The sequence below is a fragment of the Chrysochloris asiatica genome, unplaced genomic scaffold (assembly GCF_000296735.1).
Source record: "Chrysochloris asiatica unplaced genomic scaffold, ChrAsi1.0 scaffold00371, whole genome shotgun sequence".
Lineage (NCBI taxonomy): Eukaryota > Metazoa > Chordata > Mammalia > Afrosoricida > Chrysochloridae > Chrysochloris > Chrysochloris asiatica.
The window spans coordinates 1,289,062-1,305,332 of record NW_006408889.1 but is presented as its reverse complement, the minus strand read 5'-3'; the positions used below and the strand labels follow the sequence as shown (position 1 = coordinate 1,305,332).

At 34.7% G+C, this 16,271-nt stretch overlaps 1 protein-coding gene across 2 annotated transcripts in view; it reads right to left on the bottom strand.

Annotated features, from left to right (window-relative positions):
• Window positions 1-5,957: 5,957 nt before the first annotated feature.
• PCDH7 (protocadherin 7) overlaps window positions 5,958-16,271 on the bottom strand; it is a 700,269-nt gene continuing 689,955 nt past the window's right edge. For both annotated transcript variants that reach the window (XM_006876249.1, XM_006876250.1), the window contains exon 3: window positions 5,958-6,334. In XM_006876249.1, coding sequence (XP_006876311.1) covers window positions 5,958-6,334 — 377 coding nt within the window. The remainder of the gene's footprint in view (window positions 6,335-16,271) is intronic.

Below are 16,271 nucleotides of genomic sequence, written 5' to 3'. Positions count from 1 at the left end.
GTAGTGATTACGAATCCTGGGAACCGCAAGGTCAGCAGTTCGAAAATTACCAGCTGTTCCACGGGACAAAGATGAGGCTTTCTGCTCCCGTAAGGATTTACAGCCTCGAAAACCCTGTACAGGGTCGCTATAAGTTGGAACTGACTCCACGGCACATAGCAACAACAACAATATTTATCTTTGAGCCAAGAAAGTACATGGCATTCTAAATAAAATATTTTAACTTTCATCCAATTCAGGAAAAAAGTGATAAACTTCAAGGTACAGGATCTTTAGAATGTGTGCTTTCCACATAGGTAATTTTTAGCAGTACTCTTTGAAATGAGGTTTAAAAATCCATGTACCTATCAGTATATATAGAAAGTATTTTTGTTCTCTGTTAACTGTTATGTCTCTGGTGAGAAGGTAGCCCAAAATTCAGGATTTAGAGAGGAGAAATTGCCTTTCATAGATACTACTTTAACCAAATAAAGACAACCATTAGAGTTAAAGCTACAATCTAATAACAAACAGGAAAAGCAACAGCTATAAATCTAGAAAGATAATAAATAATCAAATAAAAAAATTTGAGAAAGCTCTTCTAAAGAGAAAATGAATTAATAAATGAGTCAGGTAAAATGCCTATTATTTTGCATGCTTCTCTAGGTCTCACATGATATATTTTTAAGATTCTTTGACTGTGGTTCTCTGGGGTTTTTTCCCTCTAATTTTCTTCTAAATGTCCATAAACATTTCCTTGTACAAGGACATATTTTGATCTAGAATTAACTTTTTCTTAAATGTATTTTTGTAACTATCTCTGAAAAGATTACATTAATGATGAGTGAGAAGTCCTTTTACTATATGCTTGAAGATTTAAAGCTCAGCTACTTTAAAGTCTCCAGAATTATTTTGATGAAACTGAGGAATCTTAGTTCTATTCTATTAAAAGACACTGTAATGTGACAGTTATGTAGTTGTTGTTGTTGTTGTTATGTGCCGTGGAGTCGGAACCGACTCATAGCGACCCTGTACAGGGTTTCCGAGGGTGTAAATCTTTACGGGAGTAGAAAGCCTCATCTTTCTCCCGCGGAGCAGCTAGTAGTTTCGAACTGCTAACCTTGCGGTTCACAGCCCGATTAGAGCACCTACTAAATCAACAATTGCTGCAGCATCATCTTCTTTGCTCTATCTTAATTTAGCAGAAATCAAACAACTGAAGTCAAAGTGGTACATGCATTCATTCACTTCTCGTCCAATCAAAACTGAATTATCTGTCAACAGAGAAGTACACTTACAAGTGTGAAACCATTTGACCATGTTATATTTTAATTTTCAGAGACAAAAATGACAAGCAATTTATTTACATAAAACTGTACAAAAGCAAATTAAATTATGTAAAGTATTTCATAAATAGTTGGACGAGTGTTTAATACAGTTCGTCATGTTTAGCATAGTTGCGTGCATAGTGACTCATAATAAACGATGATAAATTGTTCTCTGCTTCACTATCAACATCCAAGTAGCAGAACAATAGTCAATGATTAACATTACAACAGATTGTACCACACTGAATGCAAGTGCTTTAAAATGTAGGAAAAGTTTTCTGAATATGTAAACCCCAGGTAGCAGGAAAAAATGAGGCCTTCCTCCAGTATATATGTATATATATATATATAGTATGTATGTATATATATACATATATACATATACATATATATCTATCTATCTTTTCCCTGGTCACAACTAACATGCTTCACTATATTCCTATATTCATGATCTTCTTCACACTTTTTTTTTTTTTTTAAGGATATATTGCATATTTATCACTCATCAAATAGACCTAAAACTATTTAGGCTTTCAGATTCTTCATGAGTCATTAGGATGACTGATTCTTAGCAGTTTCTTCTACTTGGATGTTTCATTTACTTTCCCTATAAGACAGCTTCCTAGAATAGTTTGTCAGTCAGACATCTTCAGTACAGTTTTAGTTTCTCCTCCCTCCAAGAAAAATAATGCCTCCCTTGTTTTCTGAAACTCAGGCAGCAGGCCAGTCAGAAACCATACAGAAATGATATCTGGAGGTTCAAAATGAGCATTAGATTTTGACTGAAGCTACACACTTTTTAATACACATAAATTTATATAGTTACTCATTAATTTATAAATGTGTTCTAATGTATAATGCATGCAAAGTTCACATGAGATTCTTGTGTACAGAAAACAAGTATGGTTTGTATATTGTACAACCAAAATAAAACAGCAGCTAAAAGATAAACAACAAAAAACAAATAAAGAATAAAAATTCTAAATCAATACCTTGCAAAATAGACTGATTTTTAGCCCTGATAGTATCTTTCTGTGTTACTGGTACAATAAATGTTTTAGCCTCCCAGTCAGATTTAAGCAGCCCATTTTAATGTCTTAATTGTGTTTTATGAATGAACAATATTTAAGACTGGTCCATTATCTGAGTTTGTGAGAAGGCAAATTTTTAATATATTATTTATTATTTTCAGAAAATAAACATGGTTAAATATACAGGATCAAAAAAGTTGGGAATAGCCCATTTCCCCTCATTGTCCAAACCCAACAACCGTTTTTTTTTTACCATAACAACAGGTATAAAAGGCACAGTTGCTTATTTTGCATTCACTCATTTATTTTCTTTTTTTTGTTTTGTTTTTATTTTTATTTTTTTTTCAAAAGCACTCTATATATGGAGTGGCACCAGATTTAACCTATTCAAAATAAAAGTCATACAAACACAAAATATATTTCTGTGTCATGCCAGCTCATTATATTATAAACATGTTGTTAGGTGCCATTGAGTCAATTTCAACTCATAGCGACCCTATGTACATCAGAGGAAACACTGCCTGATCCTGCACTAGCCTCACAATCATTGCTATGTTTAAGTACATTATTGCAACCACTATGTCAGTCCATCTCATTGAGGGTCTTCCTCTTTTTGCTGACCCTCTACTTAACCAAAACTGTTGTCTTTCTTGAAGGATTAGTTCCTCCTAATAAAATGAGCAAAGTATGTGAGATGAAGTTTTGCCATCCTCACTTCTAAGAAGCTTTTAGGCTGTACTTCTTCCAAGACAGATGTGTTTGTTCTTCTGGCAGTCCATGGCATATTCAATATTTTTCTCCAATACTATAATTCAAACGCATCAATTGCTCTTCGGTCTTCCTAATTTATTGCCCAACTTTTGCATGCATATGAGGCAACTGAAGATACCATGGCTTGTGTCAGGCGTGCCTTAGTCCTCAAAGTGACATCTTTGATTTTGCACACTTTAAATAGGTCTTTTGCAGCAGATTTGCCCAGTGTAATATGTTGTTTGAATTCTTGGGCTTTGCTTCCATGGGCGTTGCTTGTAGAGCCAAGTAAAATGAAATCCTTGACCACTTCAGTATGTTCTGTTTATCATGATGTTGGTCGAGTGTGAGGATTTTGTTTTCTTTATGTTAAGGTGTAATCCATATGAAGGCCATAGTTTTGATCTTCATCAGTAAGTGCTTCAAGTCCTTGAACATGTTGTGATAGCTAATTCTACATGTTATGATAGCTAATTCTACTAGAATCACTGAGAATACTTAGAGTACACTGAATTTTATTCTTTCATACCATTTTAGTTCTAAGGGGAGGCTCACTATTTTAAATGATAACAGCATGAATGTCTTTAATGTAGTATATGATTGTTGATGCAATCAACCCAGTGATCCAATATTACCTGTATTAGCTTTTAAAAGAACAGAAGGGTTTAAAGGTAGAATGGAATGAACTATCTAGTGGCTTCAAGTGTTTCATGAAAAAAAGGAAGAACATAATTTTGTAAAAGTCTGTTGAACATCTGTGTTATTCAATTGAGTATTTCCTTTGCAACGTGCAATAAAAATATGTATATATTTCATAAGTATTTTTAGAAGTATTTTGTCTAAATAAGTACAGATTATACAAGGCAGACCTGCTTTAATGCAGTTTTCTAACAAAGTACTAGAATTGCATCTTTCCACAGTTAAATAATAATCAAACATAAACATGTTCAACTATTGATATTTTAGTTCAATGTTTTTGTTTTAATTACATATCTTCTTTCATTCTAACTATTACGCATAAACTGACACCAAAATGAGAACTCTATTTAAGAAAGAGCATATTGAAGTGACCCTAAAAAGTATCACACAAAAAAGGAGAAGTGATTTTGATGGCCAATAGTGAATTATCAGCCTATATTCCAGGCTGTTTTACATTAGATTCTAAGAAATTCTGTTAACTACCCAAAGCTATATTGTTTCTATAGTTTTCTAGAGAACCATCAAGACTTTACCTTAACTGATTTATAACAATCAGTGATGGGAAATTTTGCTCTTTTTGCCTGTTATTCCCTATTTTGTTAATGAGTTGTCATTTACATTTAAATGTACCAGCTCAATTTCCAATAGCCCCAATCATTCTGTATGAATTAACATCTATATATTCTGTTGTTCTTTTTTCTTTTTAATTGAATTCAAACAACAGCAGGTCTTCTAACTTTAAGACGTGCATACTGTGAGAAATGCCAATACCCACAACTTATTTCTCTTATATTTAGTCTGGATATGTTTATAACATATATTAAATAATATTTAAATCACATTAATGAAAAATTCAATTATGCTGTCACTTCCTTTCAATATTGTGAGTTAAACATAGTTCTATATTGCACAGGATTTCAGATTAATGCACTTGTGCTGTATGAAAGCATTCATTGAACACATAAACTTGCAATTGGTAATTTGAAATGTGGATATTAAGACCAGCAGGCATACCTTGGATTCTAAACTGCTAACAGTGGATTTAACTTACAAGACTGTTAAGTCTATGCAGCTTTCGTTCCTTACCTCATTACCCACATATACAATGATTTTAAAAAGTGGAATCTTCCCTGATAATAGTACCCGAAATGAAACTTAAACTTCTAATCACCTGTTATTATATTAGCAAAAATATCTCTCATTAGATTTTCATTTCCTGAATTTTCAAATAAATTTTGTTTTAAACAAAACATGTCTTCAGGGTACAGAGACTATGTAAAATGAACAAGTGTTTGAGTGTTTCTGGGTGTGCATGGATTCATTTGTTTTTATTGTTTAATGGATTTCCATCTCAAAATCAAACCTAATTTATGATTTCCCTGATCCACGGTATGATCTTTGGCCTTTTCATGATACAGTTAATTGATAATATTGATCCTGTTCTGGAAAAAACGAAAGTAACTTTTTAAAAGTCATAAGTAGTGTAACTGATAGATGTGAAATGTGTGCGCATATAAGTTGATTCTCCTAACTTGAATATGGCAATACGGAAGTGCAATCTCCGACTATTGTTTTGCTTCTCATTCTTTGTTAGAATATTAAAGCTGTGATCTTCCCAGAGTGCTTCTTAATGGAGCCCATCCTTATAAGGAATGTATCTTTAGAGGGACTCTATCATTTTACAAGTACTGTCTTTGATGAAGATAAACCATGTTCTGATAGTATGGTTGAAATACATTTTACTTGACCTGCTATTTTTGAACAGCCGGATGACACTCGAACGAAATCAAAGTGACTAAAATCATGCTTCAGCTTAAGGATAATGAGAGTGTGTTATGTTCTGCTAATCAGGCTTGTTATCGTGAAAGAAACTTGCAACCATCCTTTCCTTTTTTTTTTTTTAAAGAGGATTGGGGGACAGGGAGCAAGAGTGAGTATTGGGAATCAGTGAGGGGTTTAGACATGCAAGTAACGAGGATGGTTTCTACATTGTACATTATAATCAGGCTAACAGTATCCCTAAAGGCCTGATATGGAGGCAGAAGTGGCAGGCAAAGCTTTGTCTCTTTGGTAGCCCCCTCTTTTTGATTAAACCGGTTTACTTTGTAAGTTTTCCCCCTCCCTTATTTCCTCATACAGGAAAAGAATCTTGCTGTTGCTCCTTTATAGCCTACAGGTAAACTTCTCTTCTAGTGAGCGTATTGACAGGAGATGGCTTGTATTCCCCTGTTTTTGTAAGGGGAATATCCTCAGGGTTGACTTCCTCATTTTTGCCGAAACTAGGTGTACTGAAGGTCTCATAGGATGAGGTCAACTTTTTGTTCAGGAGGTTTCTGTTGCGGTCACCCATGATGGCCGCCTCGCCATTGGCCAGCTTTTCCTGACTTCCTCGTTCATCAACAGGCATGAAAGTAGAGAGTTTGGGCTGGCTCTTCTTCCTCTCTGGAGAAGTGCGGACCGGCATCCAGCAGGAGTCTGAGTGACCATATTCATCACACTCGCGCGTGCATTTTCCAGTCAGAGCTACATCTGGAAGAGGTCTTGAGTCTGAAAGCCAAGGAGAAAAAATCGTTAGTGTTGGACACTATCCAGACAGCCTTTCCTAATCTGTATGAAATTTGAGGAGAAAATATACATCTCCGTTACCATCTCATTTCTCTTTACTAATACTTCTCAGCTCCTCATTCCTCAAAAATTTTTTATTTCATGTACATTAAAAACAAGGTTTTGACAAAGCACCAAATGTTATTCAAAGAGAGAATTGGACAAAATGATCAATGTAATTGTGTATAAGTAACAGGTATATAAAAATTTGTTATAAGATAGGTCTATATGGATAGTCTTAAGAAGGAGCATTAGTATATATGTATATTAATATGGTTGGATTTTTTAACATTCGGAAAAAAAATTACTAAATCCAAACAGATAATTTTGTGTATTTATAAATTATCCCAGAAATGGTGTAATGTTGCCAATTTGATTTCTTCTAGCTTATACATTATTCATGACATGTAAATATGCAAAACCTTATATTTAAAATACATTCTATCAGGCTGACTCAAAAGTAGAACCAAATTGATAAAAAATAAAGACATAAAAATACAAGTATGATTGAGTATGTGCAAACTAGTAATATCACCATTTACCCCACCCTCTTCCCAAGCCCTCCACCCCTATCAAATGACCTTATATGTGCTGTGAGTGTTCACAGAGAAATACACTTGCAAATATATTTGCAGAATGGATATTTTATGTGAAATGAAATGTGTAAATATACTTAAGTTCCTAACCTTTTGATGAAAAGGCATGTACTCCTAATTAATGGTGTTGCCCAGTGAAATGGGAAATGTCTTCTAATTCTAAAGTGCTAAATCAAATCTAGAAAAATCCTAGGGATCAAGATTAAAGATGGCACTTAAGAATCACATATGTGTGTAATTAAAATCATTATTTCTATAGGACTTTGGAGAATGCTTATGTTCAGTATTAAAAATAAATCTTCTTTTTTTTCCCCCTTCAGGTTTTATGCTTAGGTTAAGAGAGAACAAACCTGTTCTACTTCAACAGATTCCAAGATACCAACCTCTAGATAATTATTTAATATATTTTATAGTTTATGTTATTGTCAAACAAAAGAATATAATATAGCTGTGTTTCAAGTTATACTATATCATTTTATTACAAGGATTGGGATTTAAAGACTGGCAAGTTTTGACAGCTACAAATAAATTCATAAGTAGAATCAGTGAAATTTGTATTTACATAATCCTGGATAGATTTTCCTTAAAATAAAAATAGTTGTTTATTTTATTCCTAATACATTTAAATTATACCCTTTGCTTTTATTATACTCCGCAACCATAATTTAATATTATAATTCTCCTTTGGCTCTTATCTGCATAAGTTTTTCTCTCCCAAATCTCCTAAATCAAGGCCCTCCAATAATTCATATCATTTTCTTTTTCCTGTTAGTGCTATTCCTAGATATCGACATATACCAAGCCATCAATTTTTGAACCACTGTGACCGGGGCTTTTTATGCCATGTGCTGAGTTGAAAAAGGAAGTGCCAGTGTTCTTTAGAGGAAATGTCAAATGACTTTTCTCTTTCCTATAGGGAAAGTGCAAAGGTATTTCACTACAGTCGCATATGATGCTATTTGACTTCTAAGTGAGCCCAAACTAAACCACTGCTGTTGAGTGGATTCCAACTCATAACAAGCCCGTAGGATATAATAGATATATCCAATAGAGTGTCCAAAGCTGTAAATGTTTAGAGTCCAACGGCCACATATTACTACTGCAGAGACACTAGTATGTTCAAAGGACAACCTTTTGTCTAGCAGCCAAGAGTTTTAACCTCTGTGCCAGCAGGGCTCCTTTTTAAGTGGACAGATACTATAAATTTTAACATCTAAAGAATAAGCACTTCCTTATTCACTTATTTAATATGAAATTTTCTCTGTGTCTCTCCAACTCATAATTTAGATACATTAAAAAATCAAATAATTGACAAAAAGGTTTTATGGTTTCTGAATGAAATTGGTGTATATTTTTCTCAATGAGAAAACTGTTTTGGAAATATATCCAATCATGGGATACTTGCTTTTGTGTTTTGAAATGGATCTAAATGCTTTAAAGAGAAAAAAAGTTGCAAAATGCAAAAGACTAGAGACAGTTTCCACTAAATATCATTTTTCCTTCACTCCTTTACTGAACTCAAATGCGCATGATTTTTTTTTATGATGATGCCTTTCAAGAAATTGGAAAATAATCAGGAACTTAAACACAGGGACAGAAAAACAACAACAAAAATCTAAATGAATGTGTTTGTAACACAGTGCAGAATTAACCTATGATCATCTCTCTAATATTATGAAGTCTTACACATTTTGTCTGAACCAATTTACCACAAAATCCATGATTTACATAGGTGGCTGTTTTCCAGGGATCAATTTGTATTTCTAGGTAGAAATTTATTATAACTTGTTTTCCCTTTGTTTAAAATGCATTTAGAGATCATTTATAAAGTTATATTAAGGGTTTGTCAACTCTTCTTGCTTTTTGTTTAACTTGTGTACCTGAACAATCACTAAAACCCATTAAATCATTGCTGTTGCCTGGATTATGACCCACAGTGACCTGATAAGACAGAGTAGAAGTGTCCCATAGGGTTTTCAAGCACTTAACAACAACAACAACAATGGACAACACTTAACAACAATAATCTTTATGGAAGCAAACTGCCACATCCCTCATCTTTGTCCTGAGCAGTTGCCAGTGTGTTCAACTGTTGATCTTATTGGTTAGCAGTTAAATGCTTAACCACTGCAGCACCAGAGCTCTTTGAACTGTCAAGAGATAATCAAAAACAAGATAAATTTATATGGACTCAATTTTCCAATGTACCAACAATGCCTCAATCTTTAATCTGGCACAATCCTGGTGAAATAGATTTCTACTTATTGCTTTTAAACAAAGATGGCTTGTCTTCTCTACTGTCATCCACATGATGTCTGCCACATCTCTATCCAAGAAGCATGACTTTAAATAAGGATTCCCTGTCATTTCCCAAGTCAAACACTTGATTAAGGACCACAGTGGAAGTTGACAAGCTTAATTGGCTGAGGCATGTTGCTGTGTTTATCATCAAATTTTAAAAAATAATCAAGAAAGGCTATAAGAGATTCATCATGAGCAATCAAAACTTCCTATCTTGATGACTCAAATGAACCCTCAAAAGAAATGCCAATGATTAGTAAATGCAGTTTGTATTAAGTAGCAATTTATTATCAGCAGGCACAAGTGGAATAATATTTTTCTGTGTTTATATATTTTCTCATTTCAGTTATGCAAGTATATATTATGAAATATTTAAAACACAAAAGCTAGATACAATCTTACTCATTGAATATCATTTCACAGTACTAAATCCCATTAGAAAAGATGTTGTTAGATGCTGTTGAGTTTATTCTAAGTAAGAGAGACCTACTTAGAACAAAACATTGCCTGGTTCTGCACCAGCCTCATAATCAAGAATATGTTTTAGCCACTGTTGTAGCCACTGTATTAATCCATATCATTGAGGGTCTTCCTCTATTCCCTTGATCCCATACTTTACCAAGCATGATGTACTCCTCCTCCAGGGATTAATCCCCCGATAAAGTTTTCAAGAAAGTAACACAAAATCTTACCATCTTCACTTCTAAAATAGTTTTAAAATATCTAACTTTGTAAGATTTATGGAGAAAAAACTACTCCTTTTTAGCTTTTCATTGATGAATGGCTCATTTGTCTAACATATAATAAGTATATTATTTTATGATTTACGTTAGTACTATGTCCTTTAATTTTTATCTCAGTAAAGATGAATCCTGGTGTGGCACTGTAGGATAAGCACTGGACCGCAAGGTCGTCTTGAACCACAAGGTTGGTAGTTCAAACCCACTAGTCACTCCTCAGGAACCCTATCCAGGGTCGCTATGAGTCATAACTGACTTGATGACATACAATAACAATAAAGATGAAAAACAGCTAATTGCCAATTCTTGTTAGTTGTTACTGAGTAAAAATAATAAGTAAATAAAACATTCTATATAAAAATGTCATATTATCTATCAGTATTTTCCACAATAAAATATTGTTTTTCACTCACTAATTTTTTTTTTCTGGTCTTTTTTCTTTCTTTTATTTTCCCATTGCTCAATTATGTCAAATCTTGAAAGACTGAAAGTAGAAATTGCATAAAACAATCTTTATATTCTTTACTTTACCATCTCTTTCAAAGTGTTCTGTTCTGCCCAGTTATATTTACTAGAATCATTGCATCGTTGCAAGAGCCAAAGTACTTTCTTAGACATAAAGTTAATTGTTCTCTCTGAAGTAAACACGTTCAAACACATTACAGTAAAAGATAATTTTACAACTATTTGTAACATGTAATTTTTCACAATTTATCCCATTTTTCAGGCACCTCAACCAACTAGCAAGGAGGATTAATGCACTCAGAAGCCCAAACTATGGGAGAATTGAGGCCAAATAACAAGTGTTATGACTTTTCCTGAATGCTTTTTCCCATTATACCATATTTTTCTTAGTAAAATGTAACAGATGAGTTAATTAGAGGACAATATCTGCTACTTAAAGTTATAAGAAATAGCTAAAGTTCCCAAAGAAAGAGGAAGGAAATAAAATCTGAGAAACCTGGGAAATAGATTCCATGAAATTCAATATTTTACTACTTGATGAAAAGAATGATACAATCTCCTTGAAACCACAAGTTTCCTAATATAAGGGAAATTATGTACTACTTTAAAGGAATTATTTTCTTTCTCTTAAAGAATCTGTATTCTTTCTTGCTAGATGTAGTTGATGGGTGGGTGGTAGGAAAACTATGTTAGATGCTGCTACAGTGATCTCAAGAAGTGACAAATAGACAAACTATAGAATAATTCGAAGTAATAAGGACTACACAGATTTATTGAGTCATTTAATGTTTCCAGAAGCTGTCCTACACAATTCAGAAGGGATTAGAGGCATTATTATTATAGGACAGCACAGTGAAATCATTAAGACTCTTAAAGACAACTCTACCCGTAAAGCTTGTAAATATGCTGAGTTATGCATTCTGCCAGAATCCTGGCCACCCACTCTACTCTAATGCTTTGACTCAGTATTGAAAAAATAAGGAGTTTTCCATTTGATAGGAGAAGGCATGAAAATCTACACTAGTATTCTTTTTTTTTTTTTTTTTTTTAATTCTGGTACTTAAAACTATATGAGACTTGCTTATTTATTTACACATTTAAATGAGATAAATGGGTTGTTAATGTAGGGAGTCTCTGGATAGTGCAGAGAGCTAATACATTTCACAGCTAACCAAAAGATTAGAGGTTTGAGTGCACATAGAGGCTCTGAGGTAGAAAAACCTGGTGATAACTTATAAGAAATCAAACATTAAAAACCTGACTCTGCCATCAAGTATCAATCCTATCCCCTCTGTACACAGATTTGATAGGGATGAGCAACTTAGACATTGGCTACCTAGATGGAGGGCTATAAAGCATGAAGTGACTGGCTTACAAGTTTTCAAGAGGGCGTTTAGTCTCAGCGTGTGCAGGGTGAAGGTAGAATCTCCACTGAATAGTTTTCATCTTATCTAGATGGGTATGGTGAAAGGAGATAGGGGTAAGATTCTCATGAGTCAGTAGTAATTGTTATCATGACTAATTGAGATTGTCACAACTATAAAGGTAGAAGTTTTATAACATAAAGGAGGGAGTAATTAATCTTATATTCCAGGATCAGAGGACCCTAGGACCATCAAGGGAAAAGAGCATGAGCAGAATGTGGGACCCTATCCAGAGAAGCAGCGACACCAGAGATGGAGGCAGAGATGAGGACATGGAGAGAGAGGGCAGCTGAGGACTCTATACTCATGGAAAGAGAAAGACTGTGTGTTGGCAACCAGAAGGCTGACATGCAGAATGTGACCTTTGGTTGTTTAAATGATTATATATTCCTGAGTGTTTTTGTGTACATATCACCCCCCAAAAAATAATAACCCACACAAAACCCCATAGGGAATAGAAGCAAATACTGTTGAATGATGATGCATGGAAGCAATTGTAATCATTGCAATGAAACAAAATATGATAGGATGAATGCAAAACCAATGTTCTCCCATGTAAACTATCACTCAATTCACTATAAAATCTTTAATATCAGTGAAGGAAATGGGGAAAAGGAAAAAAAAATAAAACCAACTTACTCTAACATACATGGTGTCATCAAGGGTCAGAATCAAATCCAGGTCACTGGTTTGGCTATTCAGTGTGCAGATTTCTCAGATGTTTGTTAGTCCTTCAGTGGATTCTTTAGAATCAAGTACTACTTAACTACTCAATATTCATAACAAAATTTGACAATACAAATGAAAAATTGTGGTTTTCTCTTCTTTTGAGAAGAAAAACAATTATAGGTAGACTTTCCTATTTTCTTTTCTTAATTCTTTGTTTCCTGATATACATAGACTTTTTTTTTTTTTTCTTTTTTTTATAGGCACACTTAAAATCTGTTGGAATTGGCTGGGCTATGAACAGAAGTTTAGAACTGAAAAATAAGGCACTTGAACGATTAGTGGCAACTGTTTTCCAACAAATGTTTTAGCATTTTCTTTATCATTAGTACAAATTAATGTATTTCTTTTAGTCAAATTATTAAATTAAAAGTTTCATTTTAAAATGGCTAACAGAAAATTACTTATTTTTACCTTATATGATATGACAGTGAAGAAACCATTAAAAAATTCATGCTTGCTAAAACTTATTTGGAGATTTGTTATTTTAGTGAGTAAACATTAGAGATGAGGGTGTGAGTTTTAAGAACTGCATGGCAAGTTGAGTTCAGCTTTTCTTATATAAGTGACAGACTTTTGACTGGGGAATTTAGGAACACTAGAAAGCAAAATGTTATAGGCCATGGGGGGATGTGAATTGCTATTACAGAGGAGTGATTTGTCATTCATGGATTTCCAAATATTTAGTGGAAGGGGAAGAAATGTATAGTTATGTAAATGTGGCCCAGGAACATAACAAGGGGGTTAAGATTTCTAAATAGGGTTCTAGTGGATTATAGAAGTACTCCACCCAATCTGATTGGAAGTGGATTGATTCCATCAGCTGCTCTGCAGTAGAAAAAGGAGGCTTACTGCTCCTTGCAAAGATTTGTAGCCTCAGAAACCCTATACAATGTTTCTATGAGTCTGAATATACTCTGTTTTTTTTTATAATGCTTCTTTTAGGGTCATTTATATGAAAGCTTGATTGGAATTCAAAGGTTGGGAACAAAGAAGAAGTATCAGTAGTTGGAGTTGGAAAATATGGCCTTGGTGATAGAAATGATGCAGGAGATTGCCTGATAGAATTCTGCAAATTCAATGATTTGTTCATTTCGCATACCTTTTTTACACAGCATAAGAGATGATTATACACATGGACCTCACCAGATGTAATACACAGAAATCAAATGGACTACATATGTGGAAAAGGGGCAGACTGTGGAACAGACCATCGATTACTCAAATGTAAATTCAAACTGAAGCTGAAGAGAAAATGAATAAAGGCCACAAGAGCCAATATATGACCTTAAATATATCCCACCTTAATTTAGCAATCATCTTAAGAACAGGTTTGATACATTAAACACTAAAGACTGAAGACAAGAAGAGTTGTGGGATGACATCAAGAACATCATACAGGAAGAGAGCAAAAAGTCATTAAGAAGACAAGAAGGAAGGACAAGATCAAAGTGGATGTCAAAAGAGATACTGAAACTGGCTTTCCAGCATAGAGATGATAAAGCAAATGGAAGAAATAAGGAGGTACAAGAGCTGAACAGAAAATTTCAAAGGTCAGTTCGGGAAAACAAAGACAAGTATTACAATGAAATGTGCAAAGATCTGAAGTCAGAAAACCAAAAGGGAAGAACACATTCAGCATTTCTCGAGCTGGGGGAACTGAAGAAAAAATTCAAGCCTCGAATTTTGTTATTGAGGGATTCTCTGGGCAAATTATTGAATGATGCAGAAAGCATCAAAAGAAGATGGAAGAAATACACAGAGTCACTGTACCAAAAGGAAAAGGTTGATGTTAAACTATTTCAAGAAGTAGCATATGATCAAGAGCCAATGATACTGAAAGAAGAAGTATAAGGTACATTGAAGAAATTGGTGAAGAACAAGGCACCAGGAATTGATGGAATAAAAATTGAAATATTTCAAGAAAGTGAGGTGGCAGTGGAGGCACTCACTCATCTATGCCAAGAAATTCAGAAGACAATTATATGGCCAATCGATTGGAAGAGATCCGTGTTTGTGCCCTTCCAAAGAGAGGTGACCCAAAGGAATGTGGAAATCATTGGACAATATCTTTGATATCTCATGCGAGTAAAGTTTTACTAAAGGTAATACAGAAATAGCTGCAAGCATACATTGACAGAGCACTTCCAGAGGTTCAAGCCGGATTCAGAAGAGGACCTGGAACTAAGGATATAATTGATGATGTCCGATGGATCTTGGCTGAAAGCAGAGAATATCAGAAAGATGTTTACTTCTGCTTTATTGACTACACAAAGGCTTTTGATGGTGTGGATCATGACAAGCTATGGACAACATTGTGAAGTATGAGTATTCCTGAGCACTTATATGTGCTCATGAGGAATGTGTACTTGGACAAAAGGCAGTCATTTGAACAGAACATGGGAACACTGAATGGTTTAAAATTAAGAAAGGTGTGCGACAGGGTTGTATTCTTTCACTATACTTATTCAACCTGTATGCTGAGCAAATAATCCAAGAAGCTGGGTTAGATGAAGAAAAATGTGACATCAGGATTGGAGGAAGACTTATTAACAACCTGAAATATGCAGATGATACAACCTTGCTTGCTGAAAGTGAAGAGGACTTAAAATACTTATTGATGAAGATCAAAGAACACGGTCTTCAGTATGGATTGCATCTCAATGTAAAGAAAACCAAAATCCTTACTACTGGACCAATAAACAACATTCTTTTCAATGGAGAAAAGATTGAAGCTGTCAAGGACTTCATTCTTCTTGAATCAACTATTAACACTCATGGAAGCAGCAGGCAAGAAATCAAATGATGCATTGCATTAGGCAAATCTGTGGCACAAGACCTTTTTAAAGTGTTGAAAAGCAAAGATGTCAGCTTGAGAACTAAGGTGTTCCTGACCCAAGCCATGGTATTTTCAATAACCTCATATGCATGCAAAAGCTGGACCGTGAATAAGGAAGACCACAGAAGAATTGATGATTTTGAGTTATGATGTTGGAGGAGAATATTGAAAGTGCCGTAGGGTGCCTAAGGAGCAAACTGATCTGTGTTGGAAGAAGTGGAGCCACAGTGCTCATTGGAGGCCAGGATGGTCAAACTCCATCTCTCATACTTCGGATATATTGTCAGGAGGGACCAGTCGCTGGAGAAGATTATCATGTTTGGTATGGTGGAGGGTCAGAGAAAACCAGGAAGACCCCAGGAAGATGAATTGGCAATATGACAGTCTCAATGGGCTCAAAAATGGCAAAAAATTGTGAGGTTGGCCCATGACTGGGCAGTGTTTTGTTCTGTTGTGCATTGGATCACTATGAGTCAGTACTGACTCGATGGCACCTAACAACAACATATCACTGCTGATGCGACACTGTAGGACAAGCACTGGACTGCAACCACAAGGTTGGTGGTTCAAACTTACCAGCTGCTCCTTGGAAACCCTATAGAGTGTGGGTATGAATCAAAACAGATTTGATGACACTTAACAACAAAGGAGCACTGGTAGCGTAGTGGTTATGAATCGGGCTGCGAACCTTAAGGCCAGCAGTTCGAAACTACCAGCCGCTCCGCGGGAGAAAGATGAGGCATTCTGCTCCCGTACAGATTTACAGCCTTGGAAACCCTGTACAGGGTC